The sequence below is a fragment of the Cyanistes caeruleus genome, chromosome 5, assembly GCF_971803275.1.
Source record: "Cyanistes caeruleus chromosome 5, bCyaCae1.hap1.1, whole genome shotgun sequence".
Taxonomy (NCBI): Eukaryota; Metazoa; Chordata; class Aves; order Passeriformes; family Paridae; genus Cyanistes; species Cyanistes caeruleus.
The window spans coordinates 47,889,933-47,915,354 of NC_141705.1; the positions used below are offsets into that span (position 1 = coordinate 47,889,933).

The 25,422-nt window shown below is 40.8% G+C and overlaps 2 protein-coding genes across 9 annotated transcripts in view; one reads left to right on the forward strand and one right to left on the reverse strand.

Annotated features, from left to right (window-relative positions):
- The window catches only part of LOC147653086 (uncharacterized), an 88,941-nt gene that overhangs the window by 30,077 nt on the left and 33,442 nt on the right, over positions 1 to 25,422 (forward strand). For 2 of the 8 annotated variants that reach the window (XR_015286641.1, XR_015286642.1), the window contains 4 exons: positions 4,246 to 4,340; positions 4,634 to 5,007; positions 6,265 to 6,365; positions 8,507 to 10,036. Coding sequence is in view for 1 of the 8 variants with exons in the window: in XM_086888322.1 (XP_086744448.1) it covers positions 4,246 to 4,340 (95 nt within the window). In the remaining 7 variants the exon portion in view is untranslated. Of the gene's footprint in view, positions 1 to 4,245; positions 4,341 to 4,633; positions 5,008 to 6,264; positions 6,366 to 8,506; positions 10,471 to 12,511; positions 12,555 to 14,173; positions 14,361 to 16,151; positions 21,228 to 25,422 lie in introns of those variants that run through there. The other 6 variants (XR_015286647.1, XR_015286644.1, XR_015286643.1 and 3 more) reach the window with 5 other exon arrangements.
- TET2 (tet methylcytosine dioxygenase 2) overlaps positions 1 to 25,422 on the reverse strand; it is a 70,998-nt gene that overhangs the window by 4,248 nt on the left and 41,328 nt on the right. Inside the window, exons 2-9 of the mRNA XM_086888294.1 lie at positions 15,731 to 19,118; positions 13,442 to 13,532; positions 9,827 to 9,920; positions 8,496 to 8,704; positions 7,552 to 7,702; positions 5,302 to 5,391; positions 2,649 to 2,786; positions 981 to 1,341 (exon numbers count right to left, since the gene is read on the reverse strand). Of these exons, the coding sequence (XP_086744420.1) occupies positions 981 to 1,341; positions 2,649 to 2,786; positions 5,302 to 5,391; positions 7,552 to 7,702; positions 8,496 to 8,704; positions 9,827 to 9,920; positions 13,442 to 13,532; positions 15,731 to 19,118 (4,522 nt within the window). The remainder of the gene's footprint in view (positions 1 to 980; positions 1,342 to 2,648; positions 2,787 to 5,301; positions 5,392 to 7,551; positions 7,703 to 8,495; positions 8,705 to 9,826; positions 9,921 to 13,441; positions 13,533 to 15,730; positions 19,119 to 25,422) is intronic.

Genomic DNA, 25,422 nt, shown 5'->3' on the forward strand with positions numbered 1-25,422 from the left:
TTTAATGGCCACAACCCTTGCCTGGGTCATGGGACAGCTGACTTCTCTTCATTTATTAAGTATTTCAGTGACCTTCTGGGTGGCCCTGGATGTATGGCTTTTTTCCTCTCTGGGAAAACTGCTGCAACAGTGAAATAGTTCTGGTAACTCCTTTGCTCAGGACTCTCAAATCTGCTGCTGAGAAATGCCATAAACTCTTACTCCACTACACAAAACCTGCTTTGCTTTTGATCTGGAGGTAGAGGGTATAAATAGTGGTAAAGAGGTTGTGCTTGTATTTCCTGAAATTAGGAGGGTCTCTGTAACAGTGGCAGGCATTGAGTGATGAGTAGGTCATTCTTTGGCAGTAGCACTACATACTTCTCTTCATGGCTTCTAGCACTACTAGTGTGTCGCCCTGAAAACTCAGCTTCTGAGCTTGCTAACATAGTTTTCTAAAGACTTTCCCAGGACAGTAACTGTAAACATAGATATGTGTACATTCTGTTACACATCTTGTGATGGACATCTCTCATGGCCAGTGCAGTGAGAAAGTGTTATCCTGACCATCCAGTCCCTGGCCGTGGTCAAAAACGTATAAATCCCGAGAGAAAAAATAAACTTTCTCTTCTTTTCACCACACCTCGACCTGTGTCCGTGTGATCTATTCATCTTCAGAAGCAACACTAGTGCTTCAAAGATACTTTACAATACACTGGATGGCAAGCAGAGTTTGTTTCTAGATTTCTACAAGTGTTAACTATCCAACAGTATAAGATTTCTCATTTCAACTTTTCTTTATTTTTTCTTCTCTGGAGTTGTACCAAATTTGGCACTCTAGTATTTATATAATAGTGGTATTTGCTTTCAAGAAATCTCTTGCCTTTTTATTTCAGTACGTTCTTGAGCTGAAAATAATAGTTTTCTTGAGACTGATTATAATTGACCCTGATTTGTAGGATGCTTACCACTGCTGACCCCGCTCAGATTCCTGTGTTTACCTGCCAGCTGCTTTGCATGACCTGCTGCTTCAGAGGTGCCTTGCTTGTTGCGTGCTGCAGCAGACTTCTCTCTCTCAGCTTTGCTAGACCCATTCTCCAAGGAGGAGAGCTTTTCTGCAGCTGCTTTCTTTGCTTCTAGCTTCCTTTGCCGACAGGTCTTAACGGGCTCTGCTAGCATCCTTACTTTTCGTCGAAAGGAAGTAAGGACCTGGATGCTGCCATTCTTCTTCTTCTCCTCCTGGCCCTCAGTGCTTCCAAACTCATCCACATCAGAGACTTTGTATAATGGGAGCACATGGAGCTGCTCATCTTCTGGTGTTTGGCCAATTTCACGATTGTCTTCTCTAGTCAGTGTGCAAACCTGTTAGAAAAGTGTATTAGAGATCTGAAATTCTACCTCTGCATTGTGCCTTGCCCTGACACTGTCAGCACTGGCATCTCGCAAGATCATTGTAAACTGTAAGTTTCTGTGCAAATTTCCATATCACAACAAGCCTGCAAATATAATTTCCTCTATTTGTTGGACAGTATTAAAAGAAACAGAAGGTGTATAGATATCTATTTCTTTTTCTTGTGCTGAAATAAACGGTATAGTTAGGGATTACCCTCATGCGAAATAAACTCTGTGATCCATTGTACTGTGGCCGAAAAGCTAAAGCAGTGGAATTGGGGACTTTGTACTCACCTGAAGACTCTTTCACTACAATACATAGAGCAGCTACCGGTTAGAGAGAGTGTGCAATGTAACACACTGGTGTTACACTTCACACCCCCTTACAGTGTAACTGTAATGTTAATAACAAGATTTAGGGAAGTTACTGTTGTCATACAGCAAGCCTGTAGTATTAGTTCTAGCTAGAATAGGTATTGGGAGGATCTCTGTGGAAAAAGATGCTAATAGAGACATATTCTGCAGGAAAATCATTGTCCCAGATTTGGGAAGAAAGCTCAGCTGGAAATCTACATTGTATTAGTGGTGATTAACTTGTGAATTTAGTCAGACTCTGGAAACAAGAAAAATTCCGTTTGAATTGAAAAGGCAGATACTCTCTTCGGTTGTAGTAAGAGCTGCACTGTAAATCTAGGGAGCTGCTTCCAACCACAGCCTTTATGATTATTCAGAACTGAAGAGTATTCTTTCCTATGTTTGGCCCAACTGTTTTGTCACAGAAATAATCCAGTATACATTGAGAACCAGCTTGCTTTTATTATATCTTCTTTAGAACTTTTGCTGTACTTGCCAGAAATCAGAAGTGAGGAGAGTAAGGGGTACATGGACTTGCAGACTTTCTGCTCATCCAAAGCAGGAATATAATCCAAAGTTGTTAGAAGAAGAAGGGTTTCAAGAGGATAAATGTGAACAGTTTAGTGCCAAGAACACTGAAACGGGCATTTAATCTCTGCTGGGACCTTCTTTCCACTGTCTCCACTGTTCCTCTTTTACCAGGCCTGTGTTAAACCTTTCTTTAATACACCGTAAGTTTCATTCATTTGAAAGGAAAATGTGTGTAGGGGGTAATAAGTTAGCTCAGTTACTGCCTAATTTATTATTTTTTTTTTAAAACTAATCTGCATTATGCAGTGTAAATTTAAACAGAGAGGAGATAATGAATCAAAGCCAGGAGCTGAGTGCTGGAGTGAGGAGGCTGTTACACATCCCAGACTTACCAGAGTACTCCCGTTTTGCATATTGTGCAAGTCTCTGTGAGCATGAGCGCAGAAGTCAAGGCAGGCAGTGACCCCTGAGAATGGGCGACCTTCCTTCAAACCCAGGCGACACTCGGGGGCTCTGTGTTCATACTCGATCTGGAGAAACAGGACAGGTTTCACTGGGTGCTGCAGGACACTGAGTGCACAAGGAATGCTCTGCTGTGACAAAGGGCAGGTCTCCCTCACATCTTGGAGGTGACAACACATCTTGAAAGCAAATAAACTACAGAAATTTGATGGCCGATTTGTATCCGTGCTTCATTCCTTGCTGCTTTGTTCCCTGGTACCTTCAGTCTCTGGTGTGATTGTGAAATTAGTCAATAATACTTTTCCTTGTGTATTACTCCTGATTTTCTGCCAGGGGTTGGTGTTTTTACATGACAAATGCAGTGCATGATTTCCGTGACTGGCACTCTGAGAGTGATATGTTTGTGTAGACTGGAAGTATACCAAGCTATTAAGGGAAAATGCCTTTAGAAAATTGACTTCAGAATGACTTAATGAAAAATAATAATTTGCTTTTTGATTTGTAATATTTTGGCATGCTAAACATATATTTCATTAGCTTAAGTACAGATCTAACCCCTGACTAAAAAGAGAGAATTCAGTCAAGACAGTGCTTTGTACCCATGCAGTCATTATTAAGGAGCTTTACAAAGAACTCATAATGCAACAACAGACCTTAAACAAAAAGAAAAGATTTTGTAATGGAAGATAAAGCCTTGGAAAAATTATGGCTTCATATTTTATTTAGAAAATTAAAAATGAAACCACAGTTATAAAATGCTTTGCTGAAATTCCTGAACCTTTCAAGTGAATGCACAGAACATCTACACTTACTGGAATTTAATGGATGCCTTTTTTAGTTAAGGTCAAATTAGAAGCTTTGCCAAGTCTTCATTCAAAATCACTAAAAATATGTCTAGTTTGCTCACATTGCTCATTGATTTTTCAAATCTGGATTATTTACTTCACTGGAATCTGAAAATAAAAGCAGAACAAAACTTGAAAACTGTGTAAACTTTTTTGGAATTAAATGTGAGTGATCTGAAATGTTAGCCAGACTATAATTGCCTGATCAAGCTATACAGTCCAGCTGCTCTCTGAAATTATCTATTCAGTCCAGTTGGGAAACAGACTCTTTCCAGTTCTGGGTTGTAATCCAGAAGTGGTCCAAATTTTGGATTAGAATAAATCTGGGAATTTGAAATGTGATTTTAGTGCTTTTTTGATTTTAGAACCTTTTACAATATCATACAAATTAGAACTCAATCATCTTTCTTTAAAGCCCCTGACAGTAGCTTGAGTACAGTTTCCCTACAAATATAAGGTCTACATGAAGCTCCTGAAATAAGCCATCCCTTATTACATAAGGTAAAAATTTGAACATGTAAAAGCATGTATTTTCAGCAAATGTTTCAGCACCACAGCTTACTTGGAGAAAAGTTCTTTAGTGAATTTTTGTGGGAAAAGTAAAGCAGCCCAAGCAAAGAAACAATTTCTTGGTCACCACCTCTTTTATTTTTTTTCTTTCTCTTCCCATTTTCTCTTGCAGAATGCCTCTCAGGTATATATGGACAGATAACCACAGCTAGTGGGCACATAGCCACAGTTTTCTCCATAATGAGTCTCCAAATGTTACCTGATCAGGTAAGTGAAACTGGGTGAGTCTGCACTGAGTCTGATTACCCTGTCTAGCTGGTACTAAGTACGCAGTAAAAGAGTGAATTTTACTGCAGATAATAATGGACAGTTTTGTGTTAGTTTACTGTTTCTGAGAAATATATCTTGTGCTAGTTTTACAGTTCTGTCAATAGGAGAGCAGGATAATGTCACAGTTTGTAGTAGATGCTGAAAGTCTGGGGACTGTAAATTCTGTGAATATTCCTAACAGTAGTCAACCTGAGCAATGAAAATGAGGGTTAACAGTTATTTGTTTGCAGGTGGTGTGCTGTCACATTTTGGTCTAAATCACTGAAAGACATTTTGTAATGAAATGTAGGCAAGACACAGCCACAGGGAGAACATCATCAAAGCTCTGAACGTGCTGGTGTCCAAGAACACAGATCCACAGAAAACAGGCGCACACGATCTCCTCATGCAAGAAGGCTGGTGCAGGCACTTGTGTACATACACAGAGCTGAGTGTACTCAAATATAAAACTTCACTTTAAAAGCATGTTTATAAAGGGTGTTTTGGTAAAAACTAAATTCATCTGCTTCTTGAGAGAGCAGAACTGAAACTGTGGCTTCAGGACTTGAGTGCAAACCGTTGCCAATCTCAAACCGTGTTCATGGCAGCTTTGCTGGTTTGGATGGTAAGTCATGCTAAATTGAGAAATTTGTATTTTGGAGCTGAAGAGCGAAATAATTTTATTGTGTTGATGTAGGTGAAAAGATTAATTCTATTTAGTGGACCAAATCCTGCTAGTTTTACTTGTGAGAGCATTTTAAGTGGAATTGTTCATTTCTATTTGTCTTCATGCTGATGTCAAAGAAATGTTGGCACGAGATGGATATAACGGTTTGGGACAAGGCTGAAGCATTGGGAAGTATGTTAAAAATCAGGTTATTTCCATGATTGCTCATATTCCTTTTTATCCCCATCATACCTGGTTGTTATATGCATCAGGTGCAAGCTTCTTGTAGGTAGGTGCCATCAGGGTTGACAGATTCTGCAAATTAGATTCTAGTTTTTCCTCCTGTTAGAGACGAAACAGGGTTCAGTGACATTTCCATACTGTACATCTGAGATCCAGCAAGTTAGGGTCTTTACACCATCATGTTTGCACTGATGGTTGTGTAAAGGCATAAACCAATATCATTGGTGTTTAGACAGTGACTGTTATGAATCTCCTTTTAATTTTATTGTTCCAAGGCCTTTAAAGGAATGAAGCAGTTGCAGTAGTGTAGTGGGAAATGTGCAATAGAACATCACATACTATACTTTTGTTTTATATTGAGTAAAATCACATTCTTCAACATGGATATGTTTTAGACCTAAGTGTGATAATCCTCATTATTTTCCTTTTCTGGAGTTGTGGGAAAATAATACTCTTCAGAAAGCTTGAGAGTAATAACATCAGAATGGTCCAAGTAAATATGGCTAATTTAAGGGTTTTTCACATTGCAGTGACAACACTTTGACATGCTGAAATATTTTACATGTAGAAATTTAAAAATATTTAAATACTGCAGCCTGCAAAAAGTTCCCAGTTCTTAAGCAGTGAAGAATCATGGATGTGTTTAGTAAATGGTGATATGGAGTGGGAATGACCACACCTCCTTTTTCCTCTAAACTGAACACTGCCAAAATAAAGTGTTTTAAAAAAAAATCTAATAACATACTTCAGAGCTGTTCCCCATCATCTAAGGATGAGAATCCCAAATTCAAAACCTTGTCTGTATGAGGCCCTTATCTTTAATTTTAAATGCATACAGAATGGTGGCATACTGGAGTGGCATATTTGTTTTTATGAGCTTTTGTATTTAAGGAAGATGTGAAGCACTGTGAGAAAACAGGTTTCAGAGAGAAATGCATTTGGTGTGTTGAAAGTTTGTATTCCCTACTACAGGACAATATCCTACTTTGGTTTTGACATGAAATCGTCAAAAAAACATCTTGCTGTGACCTCGTGCCTGCTGTCAGAATGTGGAGCTTTTGTATGGCCTGTAGGTTAGTATTTGTTAATATAACTTCTGTTTTTTTTATTGGTGAGGATTCTGTTTGTGCTGTCTATATTGTGTCTGTGGAACCCAGCCCCTGGTCTGGATGCATATTTTGGCTGCCCCAACTTTGGGACCAGGACTGGAGGGTAAAACCACCTTTCCTGCCTGAATCTGGCTTCCATATGAAGTAAATCCAAGCATGAAAGCTGGAAGAGTGTCCTGGTGTGCTCTGGCCAGGTATCCATCTTAGAAATGTAGGTAGTTTAGGATTGCAGGCTGTGATAAAGAAGGCTTTCTCCCACAGCATGTTTGGAGAAGAGCTATTCTGTAGTTCTTGGTGCTGTAGAAGAGCAGTGGGCAGGAAAACCTGTATGTTAGCTATGATGATATTCTGAACAGTGCACTTTTTTCAGCACAGGTGGTAGGATGCAGAAGTACCTGTCTCTCTGATTATGAGAGAGTAATTTGAGCTTGGATATGTGTAACACATCAAAATACAGTGAGACTGTGCACTAATGTGCCAGTACACAGGCAAGGGACTCAATCTGCACATCCTTGCCAGAAAGCAGACTGTGCCACTGGAGCTTCATGACTTGCTGGAGGTGTCTAAGAGTCACTTCAGTCATAACTTCAGCATATCTTGTGTCCAGGCTAAGGTCAATCTTTATTACTCTGGCTTGTTTTAAATACTTGCCAGTTGTAACACAGAGCCCAGTCTGGAAACATTCAGTGGGGCAGGACTGTAAGTAGAATGAGTCTTCTTATCCTCTTCTTCCTATTGTCATCTCAGAGTTTCACCATGGTTGGCTCCATTGAACCTGTCTGCTCTGGTTCCCAGTTGAAGTGTTATGTGCCATTAGCTGGTAAACCTTCCACTGTGCCACTGGGGAATGCTCAATTGCAGGCCTAATACAGCCAGAATTATTCAGGCCATGCCCTCTCCTCTAATTGTGAAAGCCTGCAAACATGGTTTCAAGTCTCAGGGCTTTTACCAGCTGTCAGAATTTGGACAGTCAATTCAGCTGGCTCAGTGACTGGAATCAATCGGTTTTGACTGGCTGTTATTTAATTACCCTACTTGTCCAGCACTCAGGGAGGCCTCGGGCCCTGCTCTCTCGTACTGTATCTCTATTTACAGAGCAACAGAAAACATTTCTTTGCAAATGAAGCTTGTTTCAGAAATGGACACTAACCTCTTTTGGGTCATCCCCCATCAGCTTAAACTTTCTTGGAATCTTGCTTCTGGCAAACTTACAACCATTGTAGTACATGCTCCAGGAGCAACCAAAGGAAAATGAAGCACCACAAGTTTCAGGGTCCAGCCCTTGGCATGCACAAGTTCGTCTAAAAGATAAGAGAACACAGCTGTTAGCAGCAGGCAGGTCCCCCTGTGGTGCTCAGGCAGTAGCTATCAGCATTCTGCCAAGTGCTCCAGGGAACCAGTGGTGTGGATCATCTTCCAGCAGTAAATAATGCAGAAATGCAAGAGGGAGACATACACATCATAACAGAAGAATTTATCAGAGTGAATAGTTCATGGTTACAAAGCAGGTTCTTTGGGGGTTCTACACTTGTGTGAGAAATCCAGCTTGCCCAGGTGAGGGTATGTTTGTGTGGTGCCTTGTTAGGTATTGACACTCATGGTGCCAACAGGGGCTTGTGCTGACAGCACTGCAAGAATGTGGGAGCCCTCTGACAGGGGCTAAGCAATAATTCCTGATACATGACTCTACCCATGAAGTCAAAGTAACATACAGTAATAGCTGTGGTAATTTTGGTCTAAATGTTCTTGTTTCTCAGAAAGACATGGAATGAAGATGCAATTTCTTTAGACTGAGGCTAGTCTGTGCCAGCTTACACAAGTATGATTTAGTGCACCCAGCTTTTATTTCAAGGTTGAAGTATCAGCTATCCTGGCCCCTGCTGAGATCTCTTCTTTTAAATATATTGAGATGTTGCACAGCTCTGATAAAATGTTTGTCCCTATTTATAAGAGTGTTTACTTTGTTTGTGGGTTTTCAGACCACCTGAAATAGCTGGGAATGTTGTAGATGTTTCAGGGTAACAGCATGAGTAGAGGTGCTGGGTCTGAAGGTGGGCCTGCAGGTTTGGTGAGCACAGCTTTTGCTCCACTTACTCTTCATTCAGGGCGCAGCGCCGGTTCGTGAGCGTGCCGTATTTCCTCAGAGTGTCGGTGAGTTCAGAGTAGAGCTTATCAGCCAGGCTGGTTGGGATTCCCTCCCAGACCAGGATGAGGATCACGATGACGGCCGTCTCACATGTGTGTCCTGCTCGCTCGCGCACCAAGCAGAGCAGCTTCTCCTCCTGACTGCTTCTGCGGACTACCTGCATGTACAGCAACACATACCCCAGAGCCCCAACACAAATGATGCCATTCTTAATGTGAAGAGCGAGAGAACAGGAAACCTCAGTGTTACTGTGTGTGGGGGGACATTACTTCTACCTGTGTCCTCCTCTTTGCTTCTGGAAGTTCAGTCTGTTTTTCTCATGGTGATATGCCAGGGCTACCCTTTGTGTTTAATGAATCTGACTCTAAGGGATTGACTGATGGCATGGAAGGCTATGGTGGTGGAAACCAGCTTTGTAAAAATATCCTCCATGCTCTGATTCAGCAGAAATCCTCTCCTGAATCTGTGTTACGGTTGTGGCCCAGATTGATTGGTGAGGAAGAGGAAGTGAGCAGTGAGGTGTCTCCCTAAACAGAGCTGGGTTGCTAGGACAGGAAGCATGCAGGGAAAAGCAGGCAGTAAGGATAAATAACTGGACACAGGGGCTCTCTCCCCTTCCCTTCCAAACTTCAGCAAATATACTCATAACCAGCCTCACAGTTTTGTGACCCACTCTTATTACATACAAACATTATAGTGTTGGAAGCAGTAGATGTTTTTCAATTAAAGCAGTATCCTTCCAGTAGCATAAGCACTGAGAAGCATTTCCTAAAAAGGGTGCAGTCTGGCATGCATAAAAACTATAATGTAGTTTTTTAGGAAAACTAAATTATAATGTTCCTCATCCTGTCTTTCCCCAGCAATCCAAATCACTCAGTAATTTGTTCCAAAGTACAACAGTGTTTGCTAAGAGGGTGTCCTAACACCTCTCTCAACCTGGGAGGGTATTTTAAAGACATCACAATGGTGAACTTACTGGACTTATTTGTAGCCTAAAACTAAACAGCAATGAAAAAGTCAGGTGGTGCAAAACTTAAATCTAGGCAAACATGCCCTTCTTCTTAGGTTTTCATACTTTTAAATTAAATTTTATTCTTGCTATTCTCCATGTAACAAGTCAATGGAATGAGAGATGGCTGGGAGCAGGCTACAGGCACCTCATATTTCTGCTGCTGTTGAGCTATTTTAACTTTCCTAGTGTCAGTTAACAGGACACTTCACTGCTGCCAGCTACATGAACCATCATACTAGACTAGATTAATTTGTTTACATCACTTACCCATTTAGCAATTGGACATCCTTGAGAACTTTTGCCTTCTTTCCCAGTGTAGACAACCCTCTCAATTCTTATAGCTTTACCCTTCTGTCCAAATCTTAAACAAAACAAAAATATGTACAATAAGCAGATTTGTTTGGTTCAGTGTGAACACTGAAGAGATGGAGAATATTTGCCAGTCTGATCTTAGAAAATAAACACTGTGAATTACAAGGAAAGATGTGCAATGTGGTTTGTCTTGATGATTTTATTACAGTGGTAGAATGATATATCAAGAGATGCAAATGTCTTTAATACATCCCAGATGGGTAAAAATTATCACTATCACATTAATATTACCGAATATTTTAACCATTTCATTAGAGTATTTGTTATAGATGACATTTTGGAAAGTGGACTTTTTTTAAAATCAAAAGAAGTTTCTTTATTTTGATGAGGAATTTTATATTTTTCTTTTAATTTCTGGGTTGAAGTTGTTTGTGAAATGTACATAATTAAGTTGTCATGGAACAGCTGGCATGTAATAGTCACTCTATTAATTTTCTGTGCTTGTTTCTGTCTTAGTGTGAATCAGTTAAGTCAGAATTAATTTGTATCATATCTATTTTTTTTAATTTTATCATCCATCATAAATTGTTACTTATTTACTTATACTCAATTTCTGTACTCCAGCTAGGATCACAAGGTGCCCTCAAATAACACCATTTGTGTATCTATTTGCAGCCAAGGTGGGCAAGCTCCCACCCAATGGGTGAAGCATTTAAACAAGGGGATGATGCTCTCAAGGCAGGCTCTTGCTCCATGTTCGAGCAATGCTGTGGCCAGAGCAAAAAGGATCCACTTTCCAGGTGGAAATATGTGGCAAATGCCACGTGAAGGATATCTTGACTCAGTGGAAAGTGCTGTATGTGTTGAGCCGTTACCAGGCATTTCTCTGGGATTGCCCACCTGCTGATCCTGGGAGCACACCAGGGCAGGTGTGCCAGGGATCTGCCAGGGCAGAAACCGCAGTATTACAGGCTGAGCCACCCTGGCTGCCCAGCTCTCCTTGGGTGCTGGGCAAACAGTACTTCCATCTCCATTTCTGGAATGCTGCCACTCTCATTGGTGTTAACTTTTAATAGTCAAATGTGGGGACTAACTGAATCGATCTCCTTGTTCTTTGCCTTTTACCTACACAGCAATCAAGGTATGTTCTTGTTATGCAGCTATTTAGTGATGCTTTATGAACTTTTGGCCCTTTTTCCTCTTGTTTTTGCACTAAAATCTTGGTGACATATTTAAGGACCAGTATCTGCATTTAAACTTCTGTCCTGTAAAGGAAATGAAAAATGCTTATTTTTAGATGTGATTTCATTGTGAAGTTCCAGTGTCACAGAAAATCATACAAATTCAAGTTGTACTACAACATCAAAATCAAGTTGTACTACACATGTTCTGCAGGCAACTGTTAGGTCACTTTTTCCTGCTTAGGCTTGGATATTAGTATTTATTTGTTTCTTTAGTTAACCACATTAAAAAAAAAAATTATATCTTAACATTTTCTATCAGTTTTCTAATCTGGATTGCTGGACAACTGTGTGGATGCCTCTGTAGAAGTATGTTGTGCATTATACACTGGAAATGAAATGGACTTCATCCCAAATTTTTTCAGCTGTCAGAAAGGAATTTGTGCCTGATGTTTGTCATGCTTGCCTTCAGGCCAAAGCTGATTGGCTTAAAAACTAGAGCTAATCTACCTGAGCAAGAAGTAGGAATTGAGAGAAGGAAGAGTTAAAATGTCTGTATCTGCTGTGGATTCTGCAAGAAATTAGTTCTGCTATAGCTAAAATATTAATTGTAAGTCTAAATCCAAATCCTGGCTTCTTTAGCAGTGCTGATACCTTAACAGTCAATCCATATGCATGGGAAGCCAGGTTAAAAGTGCTTGAGTTGTGATTAATGTCACCAACTGCACATGTATGCTTGACAGTATCCTTATAGTAAAGGGTTTGGATTTTTTTACTTAGGGATGCAAAATTAACTAATGAGTTCTGGAGTTTTTTAGTCAGAGAATTTCATAGTTCATACCATACAGTTGAACACTGGCCATTGTTCAAGTGGCTGCTGCTATACTCTGCTGAAACTGGCTGATTAGTTGCACGTTATCTATGATATCTCATGCTTTCCTTCTGCCAACATGAAATGAAATTAAATTCAAAAAAGAAAAAAAAAAAGGTGAGGTCAATGTTAAGAATGAAAAATTACTTTCCAAATTAAAAAAACTGAAAAAAATTAATCTCTATAATTGACATTACGACATGAATGACTTTCCTCTTATATTTATTATTTGTAAATACTAAAGAACCAGTTGATGAGAGCTCTAGAGATAACAGATGGTAAAGAATTTCTTCAGAGCATCAGTGTTCACTCTCCCTTCCCAGAAGGAAGCTGAGTTATGTAGCTTACATGCACTTGAGCTGCTGTCAAAGCTGAAAATTACTGGGGCAAGCCGTGCACAAGAGTCACAGGGAAGGAGGTGCTCAGAAAGAGAAAGTACCTTAGGATTTAGTTTGAAGGGTTTAATAGGCTACAAGTGCCCCATGGTTGTGCAGTGATGAGCACAAACTAACAGACCTTGTTAAGAAGTAGTGCTCCTTAGCTCAGACCCAGCACTGCAATAATGCCCACTTGCTTTTGGTTCTGCAGCTAGCTGGAGCTTCACTGCTGTTCTGGAGTCCAGATTTTTAAGGTACTAACAAATTCCCATCTGTCTTTGACTTAACTGAAGAGTTCTTTGTTAGCTTCTTTGTTCAGGGGGGAACTAAATTCCCAGATACCTCTAAAAATCTAGTCATTATTGACTACAAGTAGTGCAGAATTCACAGTGCAGAAGTCACTTTTGTGACAGCTTTTAATTCATATATCTTAGGCTGGTGGGGTTTGTGCTTACACATATTTTTAAACAGCACATATCATGTATCTCTTCTGTGCCTTTAAAAATTCCTGATTTGGTTGGTGTTGATGTAATAGATACACCACAGGATGCAACATGATAACAGGGATTGTCCATAATCAAGATAAGACTGGGTTTGTGCAATACTCCAAGGCAGGGGAATATTTTCTCACAACACTACTTATCAATTCTTGGGCTGAAATCCCATCCAGCAATTTTGTTGCCAGAGGAGAGGCACTCCTCTGGACATGAACGAATGAGATTTAGACATTTAGTAATTTGGTGAGGGGAAACTAATGTTGAAATTTGGTATTCTGCTCTTCATCCTCCTTCTCTGCTGGCATTCTCCTAGCCAGAGGGAACACCAGCTCCATGCCTGCCTTTGCAGCCACTGCCAGCCGCCTTGCTTGGCAGGCTGGTGAGAACTTGTTCCGGCTTGGGTTTGCTGGCATCTGTCTCCCAGGGCACAGCCCGTGCCAGCCAGCAGACTATTAGCCCTGTCAAATATTGTGACTCTCTGGTGAATAGCAGGGTGCGTAATGTTGGCAACACTGGAGTAGCTATGCCTACAAGTAATTACTTGATTTGCAGTTGTTTATTTCTTTATGTGCAAAAGCTGGAAAAATTCTGACATCCCACAAAAGGATAAACGTTAATGTGCTCTGTGCCTTTGCGCTAATTACCTTTCTTCCATGATTTCTCTAATAGCTGCCACATTAGGACCGGCTCCTAGATGGGTATAGAAGGGACCTTCATCTTTTTCAATAATTTGCTCTGTTTGAAACAAAAATAAAGGTTATTACTTTGAAGCTTAATTCTTTCATGTAAAATGTCACATTGCAAAGCTTACCTAGCTTGTTAGAAGGCTGCTGTATGGGCCTGGTGTCAAACACTTAAGTCTAAGGTATTTGCCTACACAGTTTGTACAAAACATGCAAAGCAATGGCTAATCCTGCAAGCAGCCGTGATAGGGACTGTGTGCCCTTCCCTAGCACAAACACTTATTCCACATCTCAGGCTCCACACTGACGTTCACATTGGCGTTTTCCTGTTATCAGCAAACAATTGTTTTTCCTTCTCCCACTTCCTCCTCTCCCAGAATATAGAAAGGAGGATAATGGGATAACAGTGGTAAATATTGATATTAGGGAGCTGTACCGTACTTGTTTTTCAGCAGACACGTTACAGTGCAGGAACTTACAGCTTGAAAAACTGGCCACTAAAGTTACACAGAGAATTCCTGCCACCCACGGAAAAACTGTGAAATGAAAAAAAACCCCAAGTTTGCTGGAAAAATTAATGCACAAGGCCTGGTCAAAACCCTTGTATGCCAAGAATGTGGCCTCAGTTTTCTGTGTGTAGGTAGGACCATATCAGCAGTCACAATACATGCTGTATGTTTGGTTTGGTACCAGGAAGCATGCTCCTGCTGTGTGAAAGAAGTGGCCAGGCCCTGCTTGGGTTCAGGAGATGGTGGAGCTGTGCTGGCTGATGTCTGAATGCTGACTTGATGCTTTCTAACATAACTTGATGCCATGCTAACTCCAAGGGCTGGATGGGTGGTGCTGCTCTTGACAGACAGCCTCTGGAAGTATGATGAAGGTATGGTATAAATCTGAACGTGTCAGTGGGGAATGGCTTAATTTAATCTTCTTAAGGACAATATTGATAAGAAAGAGCAATAAACCTATAGATTATGCTGTGGCACTGTGTTCTTCAGAGAGTTTCATACTCCTATATTTCCTCCTGTCTGCTAGGACTGAAGAATTAAAATGTAAATGGAGAATAAGTTCTTAAGTGTGCTTAGTGGTTTCAATATGAAAAAAAAAAAAAGTGAGGATAAGGAAATAACTGCCAGAAAAACTCGTGCTAACTATATGGAAGAAATAATATTAAAAAACTCCAACAAATGACAACTATGTGATCAAAAAAAACCCTACATTTTGAAGGTTGTTTCTTATAAAACAAGGAACAGCAAGGAACTGGATTCCAGAGTTCTTCCTGGGAGCTCTAGAAATAGACTACTTCCTGATTTTGTTCCCACATGTCTTCTCTGAGACATAGCCCCAACATTCAAAAAGGCAAAAAGGTCCATTTTGTATTTTGGAGGAGCATTGATTCAGCTTTCCTCTTTTATAGTTGATACAAAATCCTAGTAACTGAAACTGTAACAAGGATTTTTATTTTCTTCTCGCTTTTGGTGAACCTTTTGTCTCAGCCTGAATAGTTTATCCAGTAGATATCCAGTAGAGTCTGAAAGTTCCTGTTACACTTGGCTACATGCAATGTCAGTACTGTATGAAAACTTGGGCTGGGGGACCATGCCTGTAACTCTGCTTCCCCCTGCTCTATTTTTCCAGCTCTTGGAGATAGGGTTTGCCATCAAGCAACAAGAAGTGTCGCCCCACTTTTTTTTCGTGCTGCTTGTGTAGCTTCTCTATGAAACTGTGGATCTCTTGCACATGCCTGAAAAGGAGGATAAACTCTTGCAATAAGTGAGGAATAATCTGACATCTGTTTTCGCTTAGGCTTTACTAAGGGAACAATTTCACTGTTAGAGCAAAAAATGCCCATAAGGCTCTAAAGTTTTGGACCGGGATTGTTTTTTTAAAAGCTGTATCTAACCTTGACAAATAAATCAGGTCATAAAATTATGATCTACTTTTTATCAGTATGTTGTTGTTACATGTCTGCTGCTCAAGGAGAATGGATATGAGGCCATAAGCATTCTGACTGAAAAATCAAATAGGTAATTGATTTATGAAATAATGAGAAAGGCCCATGTGTAGGGTTGGTAAGTGGAGTAGGCATAAGTGTGTAAAATCCCAGTTTTATAAGTCTTCACTAATAACTGTTCTTAAAAATCCCTCAAAAAAATCTAGCAAAAACATCTAACTAACCCTGTGATCCTAACTTGAAGGCTCATTTCCTTCCTGTGAGCTATTATGTTTTTAGTACATCTCAGCACTTACCAACACAGCTGCAAGATGGGAAATCATACTGGGTTTTGGCAGGTGTGTCCAATAAATTTTTTACAGGAGTATCCAATAACTTGGAAGGTGAGTCTAAAAAATTATTGAGAACAGTTCCAGCTGTTCTTTTGGTCGGGGTTTTCTCAGCAGACAAGTTTGCTTGCTGATCTAAGATTGGGGTTTGAGTGTCAAAATCTGCAGCACTGGTATTTCGTGATAGGATGGTAATAGGGCCTGCTGTTTCGACCTTCACATGTTTGGGTGATTTGAGAGTAAATGTCTTATGATCAAACAGTGATTTGACCTGTATCTGTTTTAGCTGCTGCTCCATTGTCTCAATGATGCTCTTTTGTTGCATGTTCTCGCAGACAAAGTGCTGATTCTCCTGTTTAATTGTTTTTTTCCACATTTTGTTTTCCAGCTGTCCAGCTGATGGGCGCATGCAGACATTAGACTTTGTACCAGCCTCAATTTTTATAGGCTTGCGTGCTGCACTGGGACCAATCTCAGTTTTGGGTTGCTGGTATGCTTGTTGCTCCTGTTTTTGCAAAAGATGCCACCGCAGAGCAGCATGCTTTTGAAAATCTTTAGGGTTCTGAGACTGCAAATGACAGCCTCTCTGGTCCTGGGCATGTGGGGCAGTTTGGCTGTGTGGTAAGTACTGCTGAGGGATCTGTGGAGCTTGTTTGCTCGGGAGGTCTTGGTTCAGACTAGCACCATAGCCCTGTGAGGGCTGGAGGGGTGGCAACTGCAGAATTGAGGCTTGTTGTGTCTGTTGCTCTTGTTCTTGAAAACAATGATTCACATCTTGCTTTGCGGTCAAGTTATTTGAAAAATACTGCACATGCTGCAATTCCTGCATTTTGTTGGCTCCAAAGCGTTCCATATTTGTGACATTCCCTTTCTTCTCAGAAATCAGATGCCTGTTGTTTGGGCAAGGGTGCTGGAGACTGGCATTTGCCTTCTGAGTGTAAAGGGGAGCTTTGTTGTTCATAGACTGTACCTGCTCTAGGCCCAGCTGAGTGTTAGGCAGTGGGAATGCAGCTGATTTAGCATACTTACTCCCAGTTTGGAAACATTCATCTACTTTAAGTTGATTGAAGGAGGTCCTGTCTAGAGGCTGCTCAGAATTGCTTTGGGGGTGGGATATGGCTTGGGGCAGGTCTTTAGTTTTCATTTGCGGAGCCTGCTGCTGGTTTGGGGTTAGCTGTGGACTGCATGGCAGCTGCACTGGATGTGCCTGTTTTTGCAGCATCTGTTGCAAGATGTGTGAATGCAAGAATTGCCCGTTTTCCCCTGGCTGGGGATTCAAGTGCTGCTGTTTCAAGGGGGCCCCTAAAGGCTGTTCAGCTTGTTGTTCTGATCTTGGCTGGAAATGGAGCTGCTGTGGAGGGTGTTGCTGCACTTGGGACTTGAGAAGGGAATCTACCTTTGTGAGCTGTGGCTGCGGTGAGTGTTTCTGGAACGGCAGCTGCTGGTCAGCTGGGGGATGCGGCTGCAGCTGGGAGCTCTCACTTTTGTAGAGTGAAGGAAATTGTTCCTGTTGCATTATCTTCTGGCTCTGGGCCTGTCCTGAAGGCCCCTTTAATGAATCAGGACTTCCAGCATACTGTTTTGTATAGACTGCTTGGGCTGTGCTTGCCTGGTACTGAAGAATTGACCGCAATAATGCTTCACTGGGCTTCTGGGGAGGCTCTCCCTGGCGGAACTGGGTGGAAACCAGTTCTATCCAGCCTGGTTTTGAATAATGTTGAGCTTGTTGTACAGGCTCTTTCACTTGGTCCTTCTCTTTGTCAGGAGGAGTCTCAGGTTCTCTCTGTCCTGGGAAATGCTGATAGTGTTGTTGCAACTCACCCTCACTTTTGTGTGCGTGCAGGTTTTGGAGGGGAGATTCTGACGCCAGTGTCACTTCTTTGGGGCGCTGCAAAATCGAGGCGGCCACAGCAGCTTGCGGGTTGCTTTCACTGACATCTTGTTGTGACATTTGTGCCTGTTGCAGAAGGCTCTGCTGAGGGTGAAGTTGTTGTTGGCTGAGGCTGGGACTTTCTGACATTGGTCCCTCCTGTTGCCCTTCATTTTTTATCTCCCCAGGAAGAGTTTCATCACATCTGTTGTCATAGGAATGATGTCCTTCTTGCACCGCGGCAGACAGTGCACTGTTCATTTCTGGAGCAGGAGTGGTGGAGGAATCTTTGTGAAACATTGAGTTCTGTGTAAAGAAAGCACCATTATTTTCTGCTTGCTCAGAGTACCTTTCCAGAGCAGTGCTCTGAGCTTGCAGGTTACTGCTGGAACTTAGAGAGAGGTCTTGGTTGGGAACCTGCCCTATGCTTCCATGAATATTACTGTTTCCTACAGGTAACTGGTGAGGATCATAGCTTGGAATCTGTTGTTGTAGCTGTAGATCTGGTTTCTGAAGTGAACAGCTACCTGGCAATACAGGTGGTTTACTGGAGTCTGTTGTGTTGTAGACCTCAGTAACCACTACAGCTGGCACTTGAGGCAGCTCAGAGTTTGAGGTCTGTGGGGAAGTGATCTGCCCTGAGGTATGGGATGAATGTGTTGTCTCGTAGGACAACTCGTTAGTAGCCTGACTGGTAATGGCATCGATATGAGATGTGTTCTTCTGCATTGCTATGGAAACATGTTCTGGATAATACTGAGACAGTGTTTTCTCCAGGAGTTCACCATGCATGCTTTCCATGGAAGAGGCAGAAACTGTAGCACCATTAGGCATTGGCACTGCCTTGTTCTTAAGTAGTAAGACAATGTCCCTGTTATGGCAATGAATATTTTCCCGCTCCTGCTCATTCTGAATCGGAAGGTCATGAGGGTTTTCTGAACCAACGCTGTTGTATCTTGTAGACGGTATTAAATCTGAAGCTTTGTTTTCTTGTCTTGTAAAACTCTCAGATTTCTTCTCACTGTAACAATTGGAGACACTTGGTTTTTCACAATTGTCTTCTGGCTCAGCTTTTTCTCCGTTTACCTCTTTGTCTTGTTTCACTTTCTTGCTCTCATGAAGTCCATACAGAGAGGGCTCGCTAAAAGTGCGTTTGATCCCACCATTTTGCATATATTTGGAATATACTTTCTTTTCTTGTAAAAGGTCAGGGCTAACACAATTGTTTGGACTTCCCTTCGGGTGGGGCACTCCAAAGTTGCTTTTATTGAATAGCGGCTTGTGCTCTCCGTTTACTTCCACTTCAGGCCTCTCTGTTGCTGGACTCCCATTCTGTAGCTTCACTGCAGAAGGCTCTGCCTGGCAAACGTGAGAAGACTGTGGTATTAGAAATGGACTCAATCTATTGCCGTCAACATGGTTGGTTCTGTCCTGTTCCATCTGGCCTGCTCCGGGGCCATCCACAAGGCTACCCTCTGAACGTATCTGAAAGAGAAAAGGAACAAGGAAAGAATCTAAGTCAGTTTTAGTTTCCATTGAAGGACAGACAGTTACTGACAATTCCTCCACCACTCAAGAACCCCTTGCCTTGACCAGCTCCCAAACACATATGAACCTGCAAGCACACCCAAGGGGTGTTTCACTATCCTAGTGCATCTTGCACCCCCAGGTCTCCCTTTTTCTTAAAGGTTTGTTCTTCAAGATGAAAAGAGAGTGAAAATACCGAGTGACTTCCTTACCCCCATATGACACACAAGAAGGTATTTTACCAGAAGAAATCTCTCGTAGTGGTGCAAAAATATTGTTTGCTTTTGAATGATTTGCACAGACTCCTCTGTCATCACATTTTGCCCTTGGTAAGGCAGAAAGTCATGTTGAAACTATGGTTCCTAGACTTGGTCCTAATCCTGTAATTTGATTTAGTGTGCCAAACCTCTTTTGTCTGACTTGGAGTATCGCCACCAAGTTTCCAATTAGAGGGGAAAACCTTTTTTTTCTGCCCTCAGCTGTCTGACAGGGTCTTTTTAAACTGGAATTCCTAAAGACCACGCAAGTGGCACAATACACAGGACAAAGTCATGCTTGACTGCTGTCCTCAGGAACTCATACAGCTCATCAACAGATCAGTAATGTTGACAGAAATAGAGTGATTTATTAAAGGTTTGATAGAAATGCTTTTTTTCAGGTATCAATATCCTTTCAAATTTATATATAGGCATCAAGCACGGCTTAAACTCTGCATTGGGTTTTGAATTGAGCTCTTCAGCTGTGGAGCCAGGATTTTTTTACTCTTTTTTAGTATGGGAAATCCCATTTTCTCATATACTCTTTATTTACAAAGAGAAGTTTTTAGCTAGATAAAAGTACTGACAATGTGCAGTGAGCAAATTCCATACAATGACAAGCTAATCCTGTTCACATGCATCTTCCCAGAATTCACAGACCCAGTTAACATACATAAAGCCTTTGTTTGACTCTGCATTATTTATTCTTTGTTGGTTTATGGTTCTCAACCAGTCACAAATGACAGAAAGCAGACTGACAGTGGGTCTTACTGATATGAAGTGGCACAGAGAAAATTTGGACATATGCATGTCTGTTCTGAAGCTTTTATTTTTGGTTTGCATTAAGGAGAATCTGAAGTGTTTTCCATTACCAGGTAAGCTGTGCTTGGACTGCAGTCAGGAGAAGCATTACATGTGGCTGGTATTGCCACTACATAGGAAGAACTACTATACTGAAAAAATTCTCCCATCACGGTTGCTCTGCTTATGTATTTATCCTACATTAATATTTTTATGTTATTAAAATGTAAATTTAGATGTTATTTAAATGTAATTTATATAGTTTTCAGTGCAGTATTGCTGTACTCAGTTTAGTAATATCATTCCAAAATGCTTTTATAACTAATATTAATTCACTAAATACATTGCATCCAGCAGAATTCTCTCTGCTTGCACCTCTGATTCCAGTAGCAGGACAATTCAAATGCACATTTTGACCAGCAAGCACCTATACGATAACTTGTATTCATTTCCTTCGATTGCTAAACTTGTTTTTAGATTTACTTTTGACCTCCTGAAGTTCGGGGTTTTTTTCTTTCTTTACTCAATTTTTCATTTTTTATGTTTTTTTATAACAGAAGTAGAGAAGTTGTTGCTGCAAGAGTAACAGTACTTTAAAAAAGAAATTTTGCAGGGAAAGCTAAGAACAGGGAGATGGAAAAATATGTTTGTCAGTCTTGCCTGGGTTTTTTTTACATGGTAGTGTAGGCTTATTCCCTTCTAGAGGTCTTTCCCACCCTAGCTTTATAGTACCACAAGACATGAGCCTTTGTAGCTTTCCCAGGGAGACAATGTTCCATGCTGAGCAGAAAGCTGTGTGAATAGGATTCCTCTGATGTGTCATTCTAGGCCAGGCAGCAGGAAGATGCTCCTGGAGTGTCTCAAAAATAAAATGCCAGACTAATTTGGAAGCCATTCTTTACTTTCACACCTTTCATTCCTAAAAACTGCAGGTGAACCACAGACATGAGTGTGTAGGCTGCTGCATTTCACAAGTATGAAATGAAATAAAGGGCACCATAGTAATTAACACTGTGCTGTCAAGCTGCTTCTAAAAGATTTATTTCTTTAAAAAGTTTTAGTCTGCGCGACTAAGCTGTGAGAAACTTTGTCTGGCCCTCAAAGTCTGCCTTGCAGCTTTTTTTGGTGTAACCTGTGGGTTGCAACCAAATTCCTTCTGAGAATTCCCAGGCAATCTTTCTTCCTCAACTCCTTACTATCTATAAGATAAACCCACCATTTTCTTTAGAAGTAGGGGCTCCCTGATTTCTCTAAACTTAGCTTGAAAACCCCTCAAAGGAGCACATCTGTGGTCAGAACAGAGTCTTAGGTTCATGCTGTCCTCAAAACCCACAAAGTTACCTTGTGAGATGAATTATCGTTCATGGCATTCTTAAAGATCTCACGGTATGTACCCTCAAATTCTGACCACTTTCAGTTAAAAAGGCACTGGTGTTAGACGTTGCAAAGAACATGGGAATCATTTGGTTCTTCAGAATACAAAGTTAATTCATGCATTAAAAGTGCCAGATTTGCATTCTTTGAAATGCATCTAGGATGGGGGTGACTTTGCATTATACTTCTTTCTCTCTCTATCTACACTCAAGTTATTCATTATCCTCAAGACACACCTGAATAAAAATCTTCCTCAAGCAACTACAAATCACAGCAAATGTAAAATAATGTAATTTGTAATGTAGGACTGGCAAAAAAATAAATGGCCACAATATCTTTATTACTGGTTTTAACTGGGACACCATGAAGTAGTACTCTTCCTTGCTTGCACCTTAAAAAGTCTTTGTGGTCATCCTTACAATCATTGTGGGGTGAACTCTCTACCTCTCAAAGTAAATCTACCTTCCCCCAAGTGCAGCAGTTATTCTTTTTAGTCTTTCCCATAGCTGTATTTTATCCAGACCATTTAGAAGCTCCACATATTTTTCTTCAGCTATAATTCATTAGAAATTCAAGTCACATCAGCAGCATCTGTGAAACAATTACTGCATCTAGGACTGACTCTGCAGTCTAATCCATCATAATTATGACTGGCCTCTTTGAAGATGCCACGATGCGTGACTTAAATATAGCACATTACTGTGCAAATGGATCAGCATCTCATCCCATCAATATGCATTCAAGCTATATTTCAGACTGCCACTGTTTGACTCTTTCAGACACAATCGATGTATGTACATTTATTTCTTGTTGCACACAGGGCACAAACTGGAAACTAGGCACTGAATGAGAGCCTGAGTGTTTTTGTTGTTTGTTTTATGGACTAGTCTGGCATATTCCTGCCACCTCTTATCAGTGTACTGTGGAAGGTGTTAGAAGTACAACAAGACATTTCTGCAGCATCAGAAGTTGTGCCATATTTTTTCCACAGAAAATCTTTCTTCAGTTTTAGCTAGTTCTGGAGGTTCATAGCTTATTTTCTATAGCACCTGTGTCTGGGGAGTTTGTGAATGCAAAGCAGCTCAGATGAATGAACGGATAAATACACCCACTGTAGGGGAATAAAATCTTCTGCAAAACTGGGAAAGATTCCCAGGAGAAAAAGTAGGTGGGGGAACAGCTGTGGTAGAGCACTTGTGGACCTAAAAGGACCAAAAGGTGGGATGTCAGATGGGTTGTTTCCCCTTCTGGGGTTAGCTGGGATAGACATTTATCTCCTCAGAGGTTTTTTTCCCCAGCAGAAATACACATCCTCAGATCAAAATCTCAGCTGACTTGTGCTCAACTGATTATCAGTATGACACTCAGGAAAGCAGAAGTCAGATACCCAGAAGCTTTTTGATGCTCACTGGGTTGTTCCCAGAGTGTTGCCACAGTCTCCATCCTGCTGGCACCCTTCTGCCACTGCCAGATGACACAGAGGTCTAAATTGCTCCCAGACAAGAAACCCCTCCAGCACTTTCTCAGCAGGAGGTGAATTTGCCCATATGTCTTGCCAAACTCCAGTTTGGTAAGTTGTACTTTCTGCTCCTGTTGTGTCTGTGTACAGTAGCTGGCTTCACTTGCAGCTATGTATTCATATGTGCTGTTGTGTGGTTGCATCTCTCTTCTGAAGCTCATGCCTCTGGCGAAGAGTTATAAATAGTGAACTTGCAACATGTGAAAAAACTCCTGAAGTTAGAGGTTTGGGTTTTTTCCTGTTTCACTAATGAATGAAAATTTGAGAAGAGGCACAAGTGATTATTACTTAGGTAAGGGCACTCATGGATGACATTGTCAGAAAGCTCAATTTCTGTTCTAAAACCTTAAATCTTCTGGACTTGCATACATGCAAAATTGTTTCTGATTAACATTCAGAAACTTCTTTAACATTGGAACAAGATATGTAAGCAGTTACAGTGACACTTAACACCAAGATTTGATATTATGGGATATGATTCCCTGGCCTAGCTGAAGACCAGTTGCTGCAGCTGTGCCCTGGGTTAACACCTGTAAGCAACTGCCAGAGTCCCTAGAGGAGAAAAGATGTGCAGTGAACTCAGATGGCTAAGGGGTGATGTAACACTTCAAAGCTCCTTATTAGTAAGACATTTCCACTATTGCTGGGATAAAAAGTTGAACACATGTGGTATAGTTTAAGGATTTCCTATATGTTTTGCACTTAAAGTACTGTAGTTTATACAGAGAGAAACAACATGACCTTAGAGGACAGGAGAGGCAAGACCAGGACAGCTTCAAGAGAGATTGCATTCATCATACCCAAGGTGAGCTGAGGCTCAGAACCCCACAACATCCCCTAAGGATTTCCTCTGCTCCTTACCAACATCACTGTTGCCACACTGAATATGTGGTGGCTGAGGAAAACACAGTGAAACTCCAAGGCAGATATAAAGGAGGCTCCAGAAGGACAAGGACACTGTTGTTGGCTGGGCTCTATGGCTTACACTAGGGTACTTTTGCACTACGTTCAACTGTCTCTTCATTTTGATAGCTTATTTATTTAGGCCATTAACAATGCTTTGAAAAAAATTTGTCATACCTTGCTTGTCCTTTGAAGTTTTTTAGTTAAAGCTATATTTCTTCTTAAAATATTCATACTTCTTTCTTCTTGTCACTTTAAAGAGCAGTTAAGGGGTTAATCTAGAAACTCCTCAATGACACTGTGACTGCATTCTGCAGAAGGTCATATTACATGAATGTAATTGTCTTCTCTGGCATTTGGATCTATGATAATCTGTGTCAAACAAAAGAAAATGTGGGACTGATAAAATTTGTTACCTAATTTATTGCTAATTTATCCTTAATTTACAGGGAAAATGGTGACTAGTGAATATAGATATAAGCAGACATACAGGAATGAAGAGCATGGGATTTGTGACATATGAGGATTAATAATTCATTAAATCTTATCCAAGCCAGATGCTTCGAAATTCATGCATTTTTAAAATCAACTAGTGCTAAACCCCCCTCAATTTACTGACACCAGTTCCTGCATTTCAGTGATACAATGGTCTAATTGCAAAAGCACTTGAATCAGTTTGATTTTTTACCTTAATACAGAGGGCATGATAGTAAAGCTAAACAGTGATTTCCCCTCCTACATTACTCATCAAGAAGACTGGATACTGTGTAATTTCTACCCAGGTGTGAAAAACTGTACTATTTTAACAATTGCATAAAATCAAGGGAAGTGAAATTAAATGCCTCTACAGTACAGGTGGAAAAAGCCAATTATGCAAAGGAAATTAATTCAGGATTATAAAATGTGAGCAAACAGAAATAATAATGTCACATCACACAGCTCTCCAGTTCCCATTTTTTGTGATTTGTGTTCCATACAAACTTTGTACCTAATTGTACTATGTAGCACTTCTAGAAAAACTCAGCTCCAAAAGTAGTTGTTTTAAATGCCACCATGGTATGACCAGATTTGAAATGTTTTTCGAAAGGTCAAACTTCAGAACCAGATTGAATTTAAGAATCCAAAGGACCATCCCGTTGCAATAACCAGATCATTCAAGATGACGTTGGCATCTATGTCTGTTCTTGCCAGTTGTGAGCTCTTTTCCATAGTTTAGGTTTGGAGTATGGTGGATCCAGCTGGTTTGTATGGGGCCATTCCACAGAGCTGCACTGCTCCCCAGGTTACCTTGTTTAGTGCTACCTTGGGTGCAGGGATGCAAACATACTCTAAGACCAGTATTTCTCAATTTCTTGAGCACCACCCTGACTATTACATGCCTTTAACAAACACAGGGAAGCTGAACTAA